The sequence below is a fragment of the Acipenser ruthenus genome, chromosome 22 (assembly GCF_902713425.1).
Source record: "Acipenser ruthenus chromosome 22, fAciRut3.2 maternal haplotype, whole genome shotgun sequence".
NCBI lineage: Eukaryota > Metazoa > Chordata > Actinopteri > Acipenseriformes > Acipenseridae > Acipenser > Acipenser ruthenus.
This window is the reverse complement of record NC_081210.1, coordinates 27,609,092-27,629,100: the sequence shown is the minus strand read 5'-3', so window position 1 is coordinate 27,629,100 and position 20,009 is coordinate 27,609,092. Positions and strand designations below refer to the sequence as shown.

General features: G+C 38.1%; 1 protein-coding gene and 1 long non-coding RNA gene across 5 annotated transcripts in view; one reads left to right on the top strand and one right to left on the bottom strand.

Annotated features, from left to right (window-relative positions):
- The window catches only part of LOC131699479 (uncharacterized), a 59,268-nt gene that overhangs the window by 35,342 nt on the left and 3,917 nt on the right, over window positions 1–20,009 (top strand). The window contains exon 2 of the long non-coding RNA XR_009308169.1: window positions 17,211–17,372. This is a non-coding gene — a long non-coding RNA (uncharacterized LOC131699479). The remainder of the gene's footprint in view (window positions 1–17,210; window positions 17,373–20,009) is intronic.
- LOC117431213 (follistatin-related protein 5-like) overlaps window positions 13,140–20,009 on the bottom strand; it is a 99,433-nt gene continuing 92,563 nt past the window's right edge. For all 4 annotated transcript variants that reach the window (XM_058996355.1, XM_058996354.1, XM_058996357.1 and 1 more), the window contains 5 exons: window positions 19,679–19,797; window positions 19,159–19,308; window positions 17,724–17,831; window positions 15,268–15,377; window positions 13,140–14,343 (listed from right to left, as the gene is read on the bottom strand). In XM_058996355.1, the coding sequence (XP_058852338.1) occupies window positions 13,641–14,343; window positions 15,268–15,377; window positions 17,724–17,831; window positions 19,159–19,308; window positions 19,679–19,797 (1,190 nt within the window). In that variant the 3' untranslated portion in view covers window positions 13,140–13,640. The remainder of the gene's footprint in view (window positions 14,344–15,267; window positions 15,378–17,723; window positions 17,832–19,158; window positions 19,309–19,678; window positions 19,798–20,009) is intronic.

Sequence of the window (20,009 nt, the reverse complement as noted above, 5' to 3'; positions counted from 1 at the left end):
TTGATAATTGTGTTACATGGTTTGTCAGTAAAAGATATTTCGGTAATCTCATTTACTGAACTTTTAAAAGTTACCAGTTTAACAGAAGACTGCTGGACTTGGTGCACGCCGGTACACTGTTACGTCTTCTACCGTGTGCAGATGCCATCCCATGCATTGAAGATACTGCACAATTCTAAAGCTTAAATTCCCTGACTATTCCCTGTTGCTTAGCTACGCAAGTGGAGTTTTGTCAGCATTAAGAGACATGACATTTTTTCAAGGAATGCTGAACAGTGTCGCTATTAAGGATACATACAGTCTGTACCAGAAGTCCGGGAAGTCAAAGTAAACAGCGCTGTCTCCCCCTCGCAATGACTCTGCATCTTACTTTTTTCCATCTATGATGTAGAGTAGCGTTGTAGTTTTAGAAAGGCAGAATCAGCTGTTCTTTAAATGATAAAGATATTTTTTTCAGTTTTCATTGATTTGATCCTATTCTATCCTTTCATGGCTTACTATTGAATTCCTCTGCACAAAATCATGTCGGATTTCAATTAATTGAAATAAGTCTAATATACCTTAGTTAGCTGTCTTATAAACTCTATTGGTCTTAACCAAAAAATAAAAAATAAAATCCCTTACTACTTCCATTGCTGTTTTCTGCACTCATACATCAAGTCAATGTGCTGTGACTTGTTCTGCCAGAGTGGAATGAAAGGTCAAGGTTTTCAATCTCACGGGGCTCATAGGGACATTTTCGTGCAACACCTCACTGGTTCCAAAATGGAATTCTGGTTACCAAATCTATCAAGGACAGGAACAGTCTCGTGTTCCTCTTCACAAAACATAGGGAAGTAAATGTCACGATGTCAGAAAAAAAAGCAAATACTATTTTCATTAGTGTCAATTGTATTATATCACTCCAGTCAGCACTTGATAATTGAATTTACAAATCCCTGTCGATACTAATTCACTGGTGCTCTTGTTACGATTGATATTATATTTATTTTGAAAAATGTCAGATAATGAGGGGAGCATTATTATAAACAGCTGCCAAAGAACCCCCAGAGGAATGTTTACATATTTCAAGCTTGTTGGCTGGAATGCACATATTAGGATGCGTTATTGTTAGGATTATGCTGGGCTGGCACTGAAATATTTGTTTGATTGATTCTTTGCCACCTTAAAGTTACAACTACTACATTAAAAGTATGTTCAATGCATTAAAAAAAAAAAAAGTGAGAATTTGGCAGCATTTGTCGAAACAAAGTTTTCCTTGTAAAACAGATTCATTAATCATGTCAGTGGTATGTTCAAGAAAAATGTACATGTACAAACCAATAACCTTTTTTGGCAGTAATTTAGACCAGCCAACAAGAGAAGACACCGTCTTGGAGGAAAAATCAGTATTTCGTAAAAAAAAAAAGAATGGGAAGTACCATATGAATAGCCCTCTGTAATTTGAATCCAATTGTATTTTTTTTAATACATCTTGGTATGCATGCACACCATTTAACAAAGAAATTAAAGAGATAGAGCATAAATAAGCTTCCATGTTACATATAGCTATAACCGTACATCACCCAATTATTAAAGCTAAAGTGCCTTATGAAGTAGCCTGCCAATGCTTTTCTGGATGTAATAAAAACATGCCTCTCATTTTCTGGGATCACCATGCACCAGATAAATGCATAGGGGCTGGACGAGACGAACAGAGTGTGTTAAGTAGAGATACAAGCTCCAGGGGCATTATCTCTCTTGCAGTCCCCCAGATCCCAGATTGGTACTAATCCCAAAAATACCATCTTTTTTTTTGCTTCATGTGATCTCTTTTATGATTTAGATCAAAACTACCCGTTTTAATCCCGCTGAATTTGAACGTCCTCCTTAGGCTCATCTCTCGGCTGTTTTGATGCGCGGTGTGCTGTACTTTTTTCATGTTCATCTGTCTGTGCTCTAGTGCACTCGTACATTTGAAAGAGCCCTTGTAGTTAAGGACATTTCTGGATTGTAGTCATGCAGCTACACATTTTCTTCTTGGTGAAAGCATCCTCGCATGCTACTGGTTTTTAAATGTTTGACCTGCTGTCCTTTTGATACTTGCCTTGCAAAAACCATCAAAATAAGTATTGATGTGTCCATTTAATTAAATGTCTGCATCTTCAATTAACTGACAGAGAAGTTCAAATCTGTGCCATGCATTCCCCGAGGTGGATCTGCCGTGCACATGTGAAAGGAAACGTAATGAGAAATGTACTTGCCTGCTCTGTAAACGCTTCAAGCTGAACGCATGTTGTTCTGGAAATCTTCCCAATTTCCTCTCCCCAGCTCAACTTTGAAAGACTTATATAGCTGGATGTAATAATCTAATTCTGCAATCAGGAATTGCCACACATGGGCATGCAAAAGGTATCTGTGTTGGAATTACATTTTCCGCTGGGAATGAACAGCACACAATTTAACTTCTTCACCACTGTTCAGCAGATGCAGTCATTTCATTGAATTGTTCTGCATGGATTGGGAGCAATTCAATGGTAAGACCAGCAATAAAGCAATACAGAATTTGTTACATCCATTTACTGGAAATCTCATCCATTACATTATTCTGATAACAGCCGTGCTTCTCTGTCTATTTAAAATGTTATCATGGCATATGATTTAACAAATGCTGTCCACCTGATATAGCTTAAATAAATCAGTTATTCCCCAGACAGCCGTTCTGTCTTTAAAAAGCAGAAACAGGGTCTTCATTAATTGAGTTGAGCAGCTGCAGCTGCAGGAGCCGCACCAGAGCTGGATTTCATTTCAGATCATCTATAAAATGCAATGCATTCATTATTGTATCTCTAGCTTTAATGAAGATTTAGGATGCCATTATGTTCAGTGGTGCTTAGTCTTAGTGGTTGGCAGTAAAACTTCCCTGGGTTTGATTACAATCCTAAATATAACATTTCAGTCAATTCCCTTGCATAAATACAGTCTAACAAGGCACAGGTGTTAAATTGCAAGTGCCTTTTCTGGTACAGTGAATTATCGGAGGTTAGAGCAGGGTATTTGTGGAATACATTTTATTTTAGAAGAATAAAAAGTTACTCTTCAAAAACCTTAAAACATTTTTTAAAAAATTGATTTAATATGTATTGACCCTGAAATTCTTTCCATAATTGCTTTTGCCAACTTGTGTGCTCATTTAACTGAAATACACATTCTTCATCCCCTGCTAACTTTTCTTGTAGCACAGTGCTGTACTGCTGTGGAAAGAATCTGTCACGCATACCGGGACTGTAAACCCCATAGATACGACCCTGTAAAACAAGTCCTCAACAACAGGCACAAATAACCCAACTGAGCTCTCGTAACAATCACATCATTAGGAATCCCATGTATCCAGTAAGGTATAGTTTATTTGGAAACTGTTCTTTTCTATCTGGATTGCCTTGTGATAGAACAGTAGTGCATAGAAGTGTGTGTGTAAAATATCTATTTTAAATACAGAATAATAACGATAACAATGTAGGCACCAGCTTTCAAGAAATGTTATGGCATGAATGCCTCTTCTGTGAATGTCACTCCTGATGCACAGTCTGCCCCAGTTGCTATGGCAAAGCTAAAGTAACACCTCTACTGTCTTGGTCCCAGTAGAGGGACCACACTGAGCTGGCTTCACCTCAGCAGTATTCTCAGGAGGTTGTGGTTAGTAGGCCATGTACCTTGACAAGAACAATTCATGACGAGGGACACCACATCATTTTGCCTTCTGCAGGATCATGCTGCAGAATTCCGTGTGGATGTAAAATGTCTAAGGAATGGTGGGCGGTTGGTCCTAGCAACAGATCTACAAGAAGTCGAATGTCATGGCAAAATAGAAAAAAACAGTAATTAAAAAAAAAAAATAAGAATGCAGATGGTTATCATTGTACATGAATGTAAACATGCACTGGCTGTTTACAATTTTGCAAATATGGAGCCCGTCCCCACGGAAGGCGTAGTGCTTCTTAACATGAATGTTACGGATTTATTTCTTAAACACAAGATACATTTTATCATAATGTGTGCATTTCATTTTGAACTCAGAAGTTCTCCTTGACCGATTTAAATCGCTCCAGAGATCAATGTGCCTTGATTTCGGCATCTGATCACGTTGCTCCATGATCCACCATTTTACAACAAGCCTCAGAAATTGTATACAGTACAGCAGTATTGATAGTCTTTCTCAACTCCTTCAGGTGCCTGTCCTGAGTACTGTATTTGAAATATCCATGTGCCAAAACATATCAGAAAGCATTCTGGGATATTGGAGGATACACAACAAATGTAGTTCGGTTCCACACTTCAGACTAACCGCATTAGCTGATGTGATCTAATTTAGAACGGGACTCGAGACTACCCCAAGGTGGTCTCAAGCACTGTATTAAACGCTGTGTAGTGTGGGCGCTAACCGTATTTAGCACTTTTAAGACAGTTTAAAGGCATCTAATATGGTTTAAAGGCCTAGTGTGGACAGGGTCAAAGTTGGGGACTAGCTGATCCCCCGCTTCAGTACAGAGCTCAGGGTTAAGCTCTTTATTGTAGTGTGCTAACAAAACAGGAACTGAAGGGGGATTTAGAAACCTAACATCTTTTAATATTTTTTTTTTATTTACATTTTTGAACGTTAGGAAATTATGTACGGAAATCTCTATGCACGAATGTAAATACTAATATTTCCCCATTTTTTTAAACCAAATTCACATGTATAACATTTATTGGTAACATTTATTTACCAACAAAACTTGTATTAGTACTCATTATTTATTTCATACACAAAACAAATGCATTAGTTTGTAGGACCAAAGGTGTATTGTAGACTATGAGAGGTGTAAATCGAATGCCAATTACATATTTCAGGTATAGCTTATAAAAGCTTAAATTTATCGGTACAAAAACTTTATTTCATAGTGTATAAAACATTTTACTGAAACTGTGGCGGTTTGCCAAAATGATTTAACAGCAATTCTGCAGCGCACAGATGCATGGAACACACTTGTAAGCAGATTTAATGGTGCCTGCCCTGAGAAGCGGTCAACATTAAGTTGAATAAGGATGAAACTGTTTTTGTTTTTACCTTTTTTTTTGCCCCAAAAGATTTCAAATAATTTTATATCATTTTTGGTTATGAATAGTTCAGTTTCATAAAAGCTGGCAATACATTTTGGGATTTTTCATATTTGTTCCGGTTAGTACGATATCAGAAGTCTTTAGTCTGCAGAAATTGCTGGATTAATTTAGTAACGTGTTTTAGTATCCTCCAGAGGGCAACAGCAGTTACTTCTGGTTCGTTGCAATTGAGAACAATTTAACACGCAGCTGGGGACTGTCTGGAGCTGCTCAGTTTGTTGCAATCGTTCTTAACTTGCGTACGAGTTTAGTATAGTCCCCCGTACGAACCACAGGATCATCCCCAGTTAGTACGCTCCTTTCAGTTCGTTGCAATTGACCCTCCGTGTTGCTATTGAAACTGCATTCTGTTTTCAGTGATGCGTTGTGGATGTCTACATGCTGTGTAAGTTTCCATTTAAAAACTGTTACCTGTTGTAGTTTGTTTTATTTATGCCACGGAGAGGTAAAGGTTGTGACACCAATTTGCTTCTGCCTTGCTTGAACTAGTCGGTTGTTGCAAACAATTTCTCAGCTCGCGGGTTCATGTGTAGTGAACCTTCAAATATGTTTTCCTACAAGATATCAAACACTTTTCTGCTGAATAAAAAAAAAAAAATCATCTAAAAATAAAAAAAAGTAATTGATACATGTTCAAAGACAGCTTTTGACTAAAGCGTATACAGGTAAAAATAAATAAATAAACACACACACAAACTGCAGCATAGCCACAAGAATACACACACACATACTACCAACTGCAGCACAGACACTGAAATGAGCGGCTGGGGACCTGGACAGGAATACTGCTGCTGCTCCCCTCTGTCTGTGTAAAAGAAGAAAACTCCTGCACAATCCTGTTTATTACCAGCACCACACCCCCGAAGCAAAGGATTTAACAGCCTAAGATCCTAACCATTAGGGGCGCCATTTCACAATAACCCAAAATACTGACTATTCAATAGTTCAGACAGGAGCATTGTATATATTTGGTAAGACAAACCACATGGTACACCCTTTCTCAACCAATTCTAAGAACTACATACAGCAATGAACAGATTTTCTATTTCTTTAAATAAATAAATAACAGTAATAACTGTGGTTGATAATCCGTATTTGAAAATAAAGGAAGGAATCGGATAGATTAGAACCCAGAAAACAGACAGTACAGTTAGTTAGAACATAAGTAAATTAGCAACTTAGAACTAAATAAAGTAACTTTGACAATTACAGTAGTTGGAATGAAACAGCTTAAGTAACTTGGAATAAATGTAATTGATTTCGACAGTAATGATGAAAGTACTTGGTACCAGAATGTAAGAGCACATTTAAGGAGCTTCAAAAGGAACACAAATAAAAAATGAAACGTGTCTACTGGAACCAGAATGTAATGTTGCTGCTGCTATGTGAGGTACTGTGGGTATTGTTTTTAGTTTATTACATAGACTTTCAGCTAATCGGAGCTCTAGTTTTTGTATGCTTTGTGACACAACACATTACATACCTCACTGCTCCATATTGAGGTGCTACCATACTTTCATTACTGTTGACATCACCTGCTGGAGTAAATCAAAGTCAATTCAAAACATAAAATCTTGAGAAAACAGTAGAGCATTAATAGCTAGAAGACTGGAAGTGTTTGTGTATCAGTTCACTTCAACTCATGCCAATAGTCCCTCACTCGTACACAGACGTTCATCATCTTATAATAACTACTGTAATTGCATAGCAACCATATGGTGAGTACAAATTATTTTAGTAAAATGTCACTAATGATACATTTGCCACAGTACATGTTTAGGATGGAAAATAAAATGATTGCATACTCCTGCATAAGGAACTGGTCAGTATGTAGCTGTTTATATGTAATGACAAAGGACAAGGTTGATGCCTGTTATAGTTGTTAGGGAAAGAAACGTTTGAATTGAAAGCAAAAGATTATTTTCGTCCTTTGATTTGACAAAACGTTGCTGTAAATGAATACGATAGAATTCACCCCCATAAAAGGGGAGGCTGCAAAACTAAAATAAGAGAATTAAATACATGAGATGAATAAATTCCTTCAGTACATGTCTTTGAATCTAAATCTATGATCCCAAGCCCAAGCACCACATTGCATCCAGATGTACTGTCCTGTCATTTGCAATTCTACAGGAGGCGTACAGACGACTTTTTTTTTTTAGCATATTCCCTTTATGTTTAGCTGGCAACTGTGCAGAAATTTCTTCATCTGTTTTTTTTTTTTTAAAGCAAACAATTTAAGAGCTACCATGCCATGTGGGAACACAAAAAAGCCTACATGGATGCTTTGTCCCATTTCATCTGGTTCAGCTGCAAAGCATAACCGTTTTATACAGCATGCCTGCTATTACTACTTAGCTTTTCACCACAGTTATGGAGAGAGAGTCTTATAGAAAAGGTCAACTTCCCCGAATCATTTGAAACTAGCTTTTTTTTTCTTTCTATGGCTTCTCATTATTTTGTAGGCCAAATTGAATGTTTCTGTGGCATCCAGCGAACACCTGAAAATCAAGTTATTTTATGAATAGATATGTTTGTGTGTGTGTGTGTGTGTGTGTGTAGGGTGTCTTATTGGATAAGAGATGTCATCTTGCAGAATAAGAGACACCCTACATACAAAGAATGCACTTGCAACATTAAGCAAGCTCTGGTCTAGACCGGCAGCTTTGTATTGTAATTGTCACACCAGGATGTCAGTATGAGGTACTTATCCTTTCACAGTAGTGGTTGGCCTGTAACATACATTGTTGTTGCTTGCAAGTAATTTGTAGGAGGTTTATTGGAAGATAGTGACCAGCACTGGGCTGTACAGTACCGGCTTAAAAAAAAAAGTTAAAACATAAAGGCAATGTGTAAAAGAAAAGTTAGTAAATAACTTGCAGTAGGCAAGGTGCAGCTGAGCCCAGGACCTGAGCAGGGGAATGTAGTCGGTATGTTCACTTTGATCTCCTCCACAAGGGCTTCGTCTAGAATCAATGACACGCTAAATCATCAGGTTTTCTCCGCTAAAGAGATTTCCATAAAGGCATATTAAAAAGTAGCAGATGGGGAGGTTGAACTCAGTCCACTGGACACAGATGAAAAATCAGAAGTGCATGCTAAGCCCATCTGAGCAAGCAACGCGTGACATTCAGCATGCAGCTGCACTGCAAGGACCATATGATCCCAATGATCGGCATACTGAAGTAAGACTTGTTATCTGCAGTGGCCTGACAGTGATGGAAAGATATTGGCAAGGTCCCTTGCGGGCACATTGTTTCAAATAATGGAGATGGATTCTTAGCTGTAGAACATGCTATAGTCTATACATTACATTATCTCTACCCCGCTGCAAGGAGGCTCGGCTTCTTCTGAAACAATGAATGACATTGGCTGCAGGGAACTTGTTATCTCAAATCTGAAGAGAGATTGACCCTGGCAAATGTCCATCTGGTAAATCTATCAAATGCCCTTCACACCTCTCCCACTTGCACAGCTGTTACAACACAGGCTTTGGTTGGGTCATCGACATATACAAGCGACTGCATGTTTTTAAACACAACCAGGAGCTTCAGTACATTCCAATAACCTGCTGTGGATACACTGAAAACCCATTGTAATAACCTGCTGTGAATACACTGTAAACCCATTGTAATAACCTGCTGTGAATACACTGTAAAGCCATTGTAATAACCTGCTGTGAATACACTGTAAACCCATTACAATAACCTGCTGTGGATACACTAAACCCATTCCAATAACCTGCTGTGGATACACTGTAAACCCATTACATCGCTGTCCCCTAATATTAGACAGCAGAAGGGCTGTGTGTCGATGAGGGCTTTCTGTAGCCCAGGGCGGACTTGAATAATTGAACTATCTGGAAGAATTATTTATGTCTATTGGTAGCCGACTTAATGCTCTTCATGGAGTGTGATCATTTAATGCTTGTCAACAGCTCTGTCGTATAGCCCTGTACTTTAAACTTGACTAGGCAACCTTCATGGGGGAAAAACAGCATATGATTTGAAGTTGTTCTCCATGGATAATGCAGATGATTTTTGTATTTCTTTCCCTGTTTTTGACATGGTAAGGTAAAATGAAATACGTTGCCAGTCATCAAACAAAGAACCAATGTAGTTGTGTTTATGTGCTTATATTAATGTACTGTGTCTTGGAAGGCCTTTAGAAATGTTCTTCATGCCTTTTTATACCTAAAACAAAGTTATATTTTTAGTAAAGCAAGAAGCATCAATTCAATTCAATTTTTAATACTTTTTTTATTTAAAAATTGCAGAAAAAAGGAAAGTTTACATCCCAGGCAACACCATATACTTTGACTTCTTTAGAGTAATTGATAACCCAGTTACATCACTTGTGAGTTAGGTGTATTGTAAACTGGTACTTATGGGGTGAGTGTGGAGAAGGTTAAAATATACAAAACATACAGTTTACAACAGTACCAGTGGAGAGGCCATTAAAAAATAAACAGACAACAGCGGAGACGACGCACACGATAGTAAAAAGAAATAATGTAACCACTGCCATGATGCCAATAAGATCTTACCAGACTGTGTTAAACGATTTTAAAAAGTGTACATCTCTATAGCTAAGGATTGAATAGAAATCCCCAAATCCAAACGGCAAGTTAACTAATTGAGATGAATTGCTGAAAAGTCACACTTTCCTTCCCAATTCAAACTTTGTTTGACCCACTCATGTCAACTGAACCGCTGTTGGATTGGCTACTCGCTCACCCTTGACAATGAAGGCTGCATAAGTAACAAAGCTGGAAAGCGCAATAGCGGTTTCATATATTTTGGCAATGTGTTGCATAGAGATCGACCAAGCCCGGTGACAGACAGATGTATTTATTCAATCAAATAAAACTGTTTTTCTTACTTTATCATGAATTGGTCTTTGTCATTTCAAGTGGAATCATCTACTAGGTTAAAGGGGACCACGCAACTCTTCACATACAAACCATGCCCATAGGACAGCCACTTATCAGAGCTGACGGCACTACTCCAAGAGAATCATCAACTAACATTACTCACTGCTCGGGGAATAATATGACAGTGGATCCAGTAATAAAGGAGTCTTAGAGGTGTACTGTCATTTGATTACATTTCTACTTATGAAAAGTCAGAGCTAATGTCTCTACGCTGACTACCACTGCAATCACCGAAGACCAAACATTGTAAAGTACATACTGCGCATCAGACCGAGAGAATTTTCAGATTGGAATTTACAGTGGTGGCCGAACTGTCAAATTTATGATAGACATTTTAATCCTAAATTGTGTATTTTCATTTTCAAAAAAGACTTACTTTGCAGATGTGCGAGAACATGCTCCTCAGCATACAATTGATTTGTGCTGTTCAGTTTTTACATACAGAACAGGCTTTACAATGCTTGGTAGGTCTGTCCATGTGCTTTTTACAGTAAGTCATGGCTTAATCTATGCAGACCAATGGTCAGGGCCATAGGAGGGATACATTTGAGATAGGAGGGGTTCGCTTTTAACAGATACAGGATGTTGTAACAATGTAAGAGTACTATACAGATGAAATATGCATTGGAACATGATACCTTTTAAAAGTGCCATTTTGTTTAAAAATCTTACATTGTAGAGTTGTAGTGACAAAAAGTACAATGGGTGCAACAACTAATGCGTTTTCAAACGATAACAATGAGTCCGTTTTGGCTTTGCCTTATTACCAGATCCCCCAAAAACCAAAGGTTAATCCCTGAATATTCATTTAAATTAATCGGTTGCAGTGACGCATACAGTTGTAATGCTGCTGTACATAACCACGGTTGTATGGCTGCTTTTTTTATTTTTTACAAATTATCTTCACTAAACTCAAATGAAATCTGTACATTTAAAATTCAAAAGGTGTTCTAAACAAGAACAATAATATATGTACAACAGTGACTACTGCCTAGCACACCAACATGGATTAGGTCTGCAATGATTTTTCTTTTAATACAGTATATTAACTATATGGATATTTAGAATTTGTGTAGGATTTTAAACTTGCTGCTTTGAAAAGGTGTTGTTTTTTTATGGGATACCTGCATGTTTGGGTACTAAATACCTTTTACAAAGAAAAAGTAGGTGATGTGTCATTGTATTTATACCTGTATCATCATTGCTGTATACAAATATTAGTCAACAATTGTAAAGTATTGTGTGTATGGGCTGGTGCTCACAGATTAAAATCATTGCACTTGTAACATTTTTATCCCAGTCTAAGGTTCAAGGCTTGAAAGCTACAGCAGCAACATCTTCAAATATTTCACTAAAGGTCTTGCTGTTTTTCCTTTCATGAAACGGTAACCCCAGCAACTGCAAAAGAGGCAGTCTTTACTCTTCAAATTAAAAGTATGAAAATATCATACAACAGACACTTTAGCTTTTAAATGTGACAGTTTAAGCTGATCTGTTTTCAGTGCAACAGTGGTCTAGTTTGTTTTTGTGAGACGCTTTTTACACGCGGCGCCTATATTCTCTAGTACGGTGAAGGGATAGAAACATTTTTTTGTGTGTGTGTTTGAATTGGAAAGCCGGTATATATTCTTAATACCAAGCTATGCCATTGCTTGTTTTAAAGTCAAGTTTGTGTAAGATTGGAAAATGACATGGTAAGCATTGTGGCACAGAGCTAATACAACAGGCTTTTCTTTCTGTTTCATTGTAGTACCAAACACAGTAGTAAAGAGAGCAAGTGCAACTGTACATTAAGTAGAATTAACATTTCAGCTCATAGGAAATCTGTAGAAGGTGTATATAATGTGCTATAGGCTAGTTCACAAGCTAATGGTTAAAGCATATGGCTTCTATGCAAACATTTAATCAATTTACAGGTTGCTTTGTGTCTAGTTTTGTAAAATGCTTTTTTTGTAATTTCAGGACAAAATGGTGCATTCCGCATAGAAGCTCTAAAAACTGACCCGCTCTAGTGTGTTTCTCTTGATTTTTACAAGGTGTTTTCATCAATCAATGTTTCATGTTCAAGGTCTGTGTGTATATAGTATATAAACAAACAGTCAGCTGTTGCTCCTTGTACAGTATTACATAATTTAATGTGCAACACCTGAACTAAAGTGTGACTTTAGCTTTGCAATAAACCAGAGAAACATCCCCAAGGTTTCAAGCTATAATGTTATCAAGGACAGAACTTCTGGAAGTCAGTTCCAATAGGTTTTACAGGAGGAGGATGTATTTCGAGTTGGAGGAATAATTACACTTTTAAATCAATAATTAAGACAAGACGGGGAGATCAATACACCTGTTCAATTACTTTTTTTCATTAAAGTTTGGTAAAAATCTAATGTTCCTTACTTACACTTGAGATTTGTGTGTTCAGAAACTTTAGCCGTAGCAGAGTGATTATTCAACATTCTCAATAACGTCTCTTTCGAGCAAACGGAATGCACACTCTACACTGCTTAACCGAATGACAAAACAACTGGCTGTTTCTGTGGAGTACAAAGACTGATTTTATATTTGCAGTGGTATTTACAAGAGAGGTGTTTAATGAATGGTGACATCAATTTCATACATAATTAAAAAAACACAACACTCTTTTTTTGTACTAATGGATTCACTTGCTTTTTCTTTTATGCAGTAATTGGCTCATATTGTACCCGCACAGGCAACATATGGTCTTAAGAAAACCACAGTTTAATATACAAATGTATATTCATCAGCGAGAGCAGAACATAAGCTAACGTCTCATTACGCATTCAAAAACGCTTCTGATGCTAGAGAAAAACAACAAATCTACAGACTTGAGTGACAAATGGGGCTCATTCTTGATAGTGTACGCTTCCATGGAGGGCACAGAAATGGGTATTTTCTATCCTAGCAATATATTTTAGGTTTGATATTCTATTTGAAAACCCTACACAGGAGCCAGATTAAATAACATAAGTACTTAATTTGTTGTCTGCTTTTATGGAAACATACAGGCTGTATTTGATAGAATGCTTTTTTTTTGGGGGGGGGGGGGGGGGTGGTTATGTATGTATGTATGTATGTATGTATGTATGTATGTATTTATTTAGTAGCTGGTTTATCTATGCTTTTATTTAAAAAAGGGGGAAATACAGTGTTATTCTAGGTCAAAACAAAGTAAAACTGATCATCATCATACCAGGCAGCATTTATTATTATTATTATTATTATTATTATTATTATTAGCCATATATTAAAAAAGGGTAACCTGTGAAAATATTCTTCAGCATTGGCATGATTTGCTTTTTATTTAAAAAAGAAAATGTGTACATTGTGCATAGTTTTTTCCAGTTTTTTATGTTTAACCTCAGTGTTAAGTGCAATAATGTATCGCTGTCATTTGGATAAGTGCACGTAGATCACTGTTGCACTGAAGCCTCACAGAGTAAAAAATAATTTGTTACATTGTCTTTTTTTTTTACCATACATTTATACTTGCTTGCTCAGTCCCAGCGTTGAGTCCATTAAATTCTTGCTTATAATCCTATTATTTAACTTCTCATACCTCCCCAACCCATACGACTGTGTTACCTCTCTTTATATCCGAAACCTCACAGTGGAGGCGGTTCTGTTTCCCATTTAGAATAAATAAAGAATCTTCCGAGGGCGTAACCAGGTGTTGTCCAAACAGCCCACTGTCCTTCACCACCCTGTTATAACGACTCCAGGGCCAATCGTCTGACGGGATGGGATCCTTTAGGTTCTTCAGAACATCCAGCCTCCCTGTTGACAGCTCCACAAAGAGCATATCTGTTTGAGATCGAGAGGCTGCATATATGCAATACTGATTGGCCTCTGTAAATGATGGCTGGAAAGCCACGTCTGAGATGCTCAGGCTAGTTTGGAGGTCTAGGATCGACTGTAATCTGCCTTGGAAGCTGAGTGTTTGAACCCTGATCTTCCCGTTGAGTTCGTCGGCTGTCACGACGTAACGTCCATCTGGGGAGACATACGGTGTCCCTGTTATGTCCTGGTTATAGCCGATGATGGAATCAGTCACGCTGTCTATGAGGAGCTGAGGCTGGGGTGACGTAGAGTTCCTCCCCTCGCAGTGGATGAAGTAATAGCCCCCCAGGTGGGTGTAGGCCATGCTCACTGGGACACAGCTGTAGTTTTTGAGGCTGATGGTCTTGATGCGAGAGATGGTCTCCAGATCAATCTTGTGCACCGCCGGCTCAGACTTGAGAAAGATGAATCCAAACCTGCCAAATACATACAGCACCAAGACCGATGAAATGCAGACATCTGTACTGCTAGAAAAACAGGCAGTACTTTACATTGTCTCTAAGTAGTGTATTTACATAGACGTTACTTAGTAAATACATGTGTACTGACACAATTATAATGTTAATATGCATAGTTACATTGTACTTGATGTGTACATTGTAACTATGCATAATAACATTGTCTTTATGTGCAAGTGTACATGCATTTACTATGTAAATACACAGTAATTAAAGAAACTTAATGTAAAGTGTTACCGAAAAACACACTGTACAAACCTTTGGCATCACTGCAATTTACAAACGAATTTACAAAACCCATTTTTCTAGTCACGTTTATAAAGACTTTTTTTTTTAGACGCATCTCTGCATAGAGGGTTCACTCTTCCAGAGTCTGCAACCGTTTAAAACAAATAACGAGACTTTAGCATACCAGCCAGTTCAATTAGAAATTTAGACACTGACGTGTATGTATTGACAGCCTTATTTCACACTTAACTTCATACTTATTACCATTTAGTAAAGGGATAATGACATTAATTACCAATGACCCTGTGCCTGACAGCAATTGGCAAGCTGTGAATCACTTAGCCTTAGACGTGAAAATTTAAGTGAAGGAAGCAGAGACTTTTTTTCCCCACCCATGCTTATATATTTATTTATGACTCGCATGCACAGTACCCATGCAAAAAGGAAATTAAGATGATTTAATTTCAAATGCATTACTTAATATTAAATAGGATTCTGTTGAAACACACACACACACCAAAAACTGGGCATGTGATTTTACAATGTAAAAAAGTGGCCTAGGGCAGGATAAAGTGAGATTATGGTATAAATGATGTCTTAGTGAATACTGGACGAAGCCACTGAGAGTGACAACTTCTCATGTGTTCATCTTACCTTACGTGTGTAATAATGAGGTTTGTCGGTGGAATAAAGAAGTCCTCCACTCTCTCAAACGGAGTGGGAGTGGTTCGGTGTTCCTCTCCTCCACTGGCTTGAGGGATGACCTGAAGCACAACACAATGTTTAAACAAGCAGTAGCCTTAAACATGGGATTAGACAGGAAGTGACAACAGAGAAAGACCAGAAAGCAGCAGCTTCCCAGGGACACAAACCGTCTTGAAGGATTGTATCTTTCAATTTGCTTAGGGATGGTATTTTTCTACAGTATCAGCGCAAAATATTCATACATCATAATCAACCTCAAAATACATAAACGACTGCAATGTTTTTTTTTTGTTGGCACTCGATATAAGCACAACCTTCAAGAAACTGATTACATGTATGTGTGTTTATTTTATCTATTTATTTATATATTTATTCTTTTGACAAGGACTGGACAAACATTGCCTAATGGAAAACACAATGAGTTATGTAGAATGTAGTGTTTGCCCAACAAACAATGCTAACCATTCAGGCTCTTTTTGTGATAATTTTCATGTCTTCATGTATAAAGCAATACACTTTCATTAGACCTCGCATGTGGATGCAGCCGACTTCAGCTGAAATCAATGTACTGTATATGTTTTCTGAAAACATTAGATGACATACTGATATACTGATATAGTGTATCTATGAGGATTAGCCTACTTATTCATGCTTTGCACCACTCTGGTGTGCTGAGCTATGATTAACATGCCAGTGCAGTGTGATTTTTTAATTTTTTTTTTTAAAGCAGTGACCTGGACCCACACTGTTTTCTTAATTAAAGCATGAATGGAAGGACTGGCCCTTCCTTGGTCCTTCATTCCAATGCAAGCCAGCTGCCTCCAGCCGAGAGGCACTTTCCATTTAATTGCATCAGTGAGACTCGCAAAAGTAATTCATTTATTATGTCAAAAGCCTCGACACATTAATCAAATGGTTACTTGTCTCGTCATAGCGCTGTTTCAAGGTTTAAAAAAAAAAAAAAGAACTTTCCTATCAGGCTATTTTTATGCAACATCACTTTAGGTCTTGCTCCTCTCATGTGATATTCTGTCCTGCAAAGGATTTAATTTACAACTATACCTAAATCTCAGCACCTTCCATCAATTACGCCACCCTAAACAGAGCATGAAATGCAGGTATCTTTGCAGTAGCAAGTTATTGCTAAACTTCAGAGGCATAAAGTTCTGCATCTGCAGATCTGCAGCTAAACAGGGACCAGTTAAACCAACATCTGCTCTCAGTAGGCTCTTCCTGTTGTTCCCACCCTCCCTCCCCTACAGTTTGTAGGTCATTCTCACACTATCTGACCCTTATCCGCACCTCAGGATTAAAGATGATTTGAGAGACCCCTCCTGCCTGAAATGTGGCGCTAGGTTTCTGGGCGCACTGGTCTTGAGAGAGCTCTATCAGCTGCCCCCAGACTCGTTGACTAACTGCTGTTCAATTCTGCTGTGAGACAGACATTTATGGTCATTTTTCCTGTCGGGTTTTGCAGGACAGACACTTAGAAGCCCATTACAACTGTTGCACTTCATTACTAAGGGTTGATGGGTTCAATCATAATAACACTACTGTAACTATTAGTAATGTCCTTGTGAGTTCAAGATTCCTTGCATAGTGGTAGTTACTTTGTAGGTTGTGTCTTATTAATTACACTGCAAGCATACATATAGTGTAATTCACAGTACAACAGACAAGAGAAACTGCAAACCTTTTGTATTTTGTAATTAAACATTGGTTTGCATTGTAATTACACAACCATGTGTGCCATTGTACAATGCTACTGCATTGAAGGAAGAAAAAATAAAACCAATTAGGAAAAGTATTTTGCTGTGTACACAATTTTATACACATACAAAAACGCTTTATTGTATGTGTGCTGTGGCTAACTCATCTTTTCTTTCCTACAGCTTGAAAATCAAGGGATGGCGATTTTTAAAGGATTTCAAATGTGTGAAATATGTGAAAGACATTCAAATGTTTGCAGAAAGATAAGCTGAGAGATGTTGTAGTGCTTGATGGCCCACTCTTCAAGCAGAACTGTGCCCCTGGCATTAAGGAATGCTGAATGGGTAGGTAAATTACTTGCATGACAAATGATAATGACACTATCAAGCTACTTATTCATGGTCTGCTCCTTATGCCCTGTGCTTTTCTATTGCATGCTTTTCTTCGTGAAATTGCTTTTCAACTTTCTCAAAATGCATAGTAACCTAGCTGTAATCATCCTTGAGCAACAATAGGTGTTTAAAATATTGCGCTTCCTGTCAATTTTTTCTTGATTTCAAGACAGCAGTTGACCCTGGGTCAAGGTTCTAGATGATGCAGTTCTTTAAGAAGCACTGTTAAAGGTAATCTCATGGTTTCAGCGGGCATTACCAAAACCAGCACACAACCTGGCACAGGACTTGAGGCTCACGTACCTGCAACGTTGGGTGAGTCCTGTGAATGTCGCCCCAGCTAAGCACCCACACCTGGTCATGTGATTTGTCATAGTGCAGTTTCACTGGCATAGGGTCTGTTTCAACAACCTTCACAAGAGAAGATGATTTCAGTGATCGCTTAAACACAGGGAAATATCAAAATCAAAGACTTGGTCTCGCAGTCATGCTGGCTGAGCTGTCGCACTTCCGGTCCTGCAGGCTCGAGGATGTGTTCAGTGTTAGGGAAGGCTGTCACTCCCACAGTATCGTGTCTTATCATGGTGGCAGAAGCGACAGTCCAAAGGGTTTGTAAGAGCGCTGTTAGCTACTTCCACAGGCTGTTGTCTTTAACGCATACAGTACACTTTCCTTCTTGGTATGACTGCTGATGATGACTCACTGCAGGCTGCTAGGTTGACATTACCAAACGCACCGGGGTTTTCTGTCATGCAGTGTGATCAACGGACAACATGCAAGATCTTTTTTTAAAACTTTTATTTTCGTTTAGTACAATGTTGGCTTGAACTAAATGACACCTGTGCTGGCTTTGCATCTTTACTATTAAAAGACAAGAGATACACCAGCGAGACTCATATGCAATGTGAGAGATTTTAGTTTACTAAATACACAAAAGTTCCTATTTTCAATCATTTAAATGAAGGTGGTGTTTAGACTCCCACTGGATAGATCAATCGAATATAGGTTATGAGGTAAAGACAATCAACACGAACAAAACAAGAAACGGCATGAAGGATAATCAAAACTTTATTGACTGAGCCAGTTTGAATACTGCTACCCTATATTTTACACTTAGGAAAATATGTTGTACTACATTGCTGTGTTGCAAGCCTCTCTGGTATCTCAACAATCCTTTTATCATTCTTGACAAGCTGCAAGGGGGAAGCAGGGGAATGAATATACGCTTAGCCAGAGTCAGCATAATTCATGCATAGAGGAATAAGATCCATGGGTTAATATTTTCTTTGAGCAAAAGTAAAGATCCCTTTTTAAAATTGGGATTTTTTTCACCCACTTCCTTTTGAATTCAGAATGAACAGCCAGGGAATTGGGTTCTAAACTAGTTTGGCAGAGGAAAAAAAAGGCTTGTCTTCCATTTCTGAAGACCAATAGGTTGAAGTTGGGAAACCTATTAGGAAGAAGACTGATGGTATCTTTTCGCAAGTCTCAATCATACGCCAAACAAAAGTGTGAAAGAGCCTAGAGAACGAATTAACCTCTCTCTCCGCAGAAGGTTCTCCTACAAGGTCAGGGCAAACACTTGGGGCTCATCGTAATGGAGTGGAGGGGAGCTGGAGTCATTACACTGCACTTGCCCTGGAGACACTGGGCATCATTTTAGCTTTCTGACCCTCAGTAAGCTCTGAAGGCAATCTCTTAACAGCTTTAGAGAAAAGAGGATCAGATGAACACTGACCTGTACAACTTTCTGAGCCTGAGTGTCTACAATCAGCACTCTGTTCTGAACGGGCTGTGTCGCATATATGTACTTCTCTCTGACATTGACAGCGGAGGCCCAAATGCAATGCTGAACTGCATCTCTGTCAGCTTTGGGGCACATCTCTTCCTGCGGGAGAAGAAGAACACTCTGCATTTAACTGGCACAGGTCTCGTCCCTGGGTCATGCTGAATTCACCTCTCTCAAATAGGACAGCGTTCTCTGAGCATTGTACTTCCACCAGAGAAATGTCAACAAAAAAAAAAGTTGTTTACAGCAGAAAAGACCAAACGTTTCCTTTATTCACTTTCAACTGAACTCTAATAAATGGTCAGTGACCTGCAGACGTGCTCTAGCACAAGCCACTCTGTCATTTTTGCCACAGGCAATTCCATTAATCAAACACAGTAGCATGACTGTGCCCGGTACAAGAACAGTGGCATATAAAATTAAAACAATATAACGAATCTTCAATAAACTAAACCAAACATTTACTTACGTAGCTTGCAATAATCCTCTCCGTCGGTTTTATATGTCTTTGAATATCACATTCATTCGGCTGCAGGATTGTAATCCCATCATCAGAAAAGACATAAAACATGTTGCCCACACTTAAACCTCAAAGACAAAACAAGAACAGTTATTTTCATTCCATTTTTATTTCAATACTAAAACTGACAACACTGTATTTGACGGAAACACTGTCATGCGAAATGTAACATTGCAATTTTATACCTGCCAGCTTTACTTTGATAATCTGAATTGGCACTGCTGCATGTTATTGTAAGTTTGCCTTTCAAATAAAGTAAAAACAAAACTAAACTATTCAC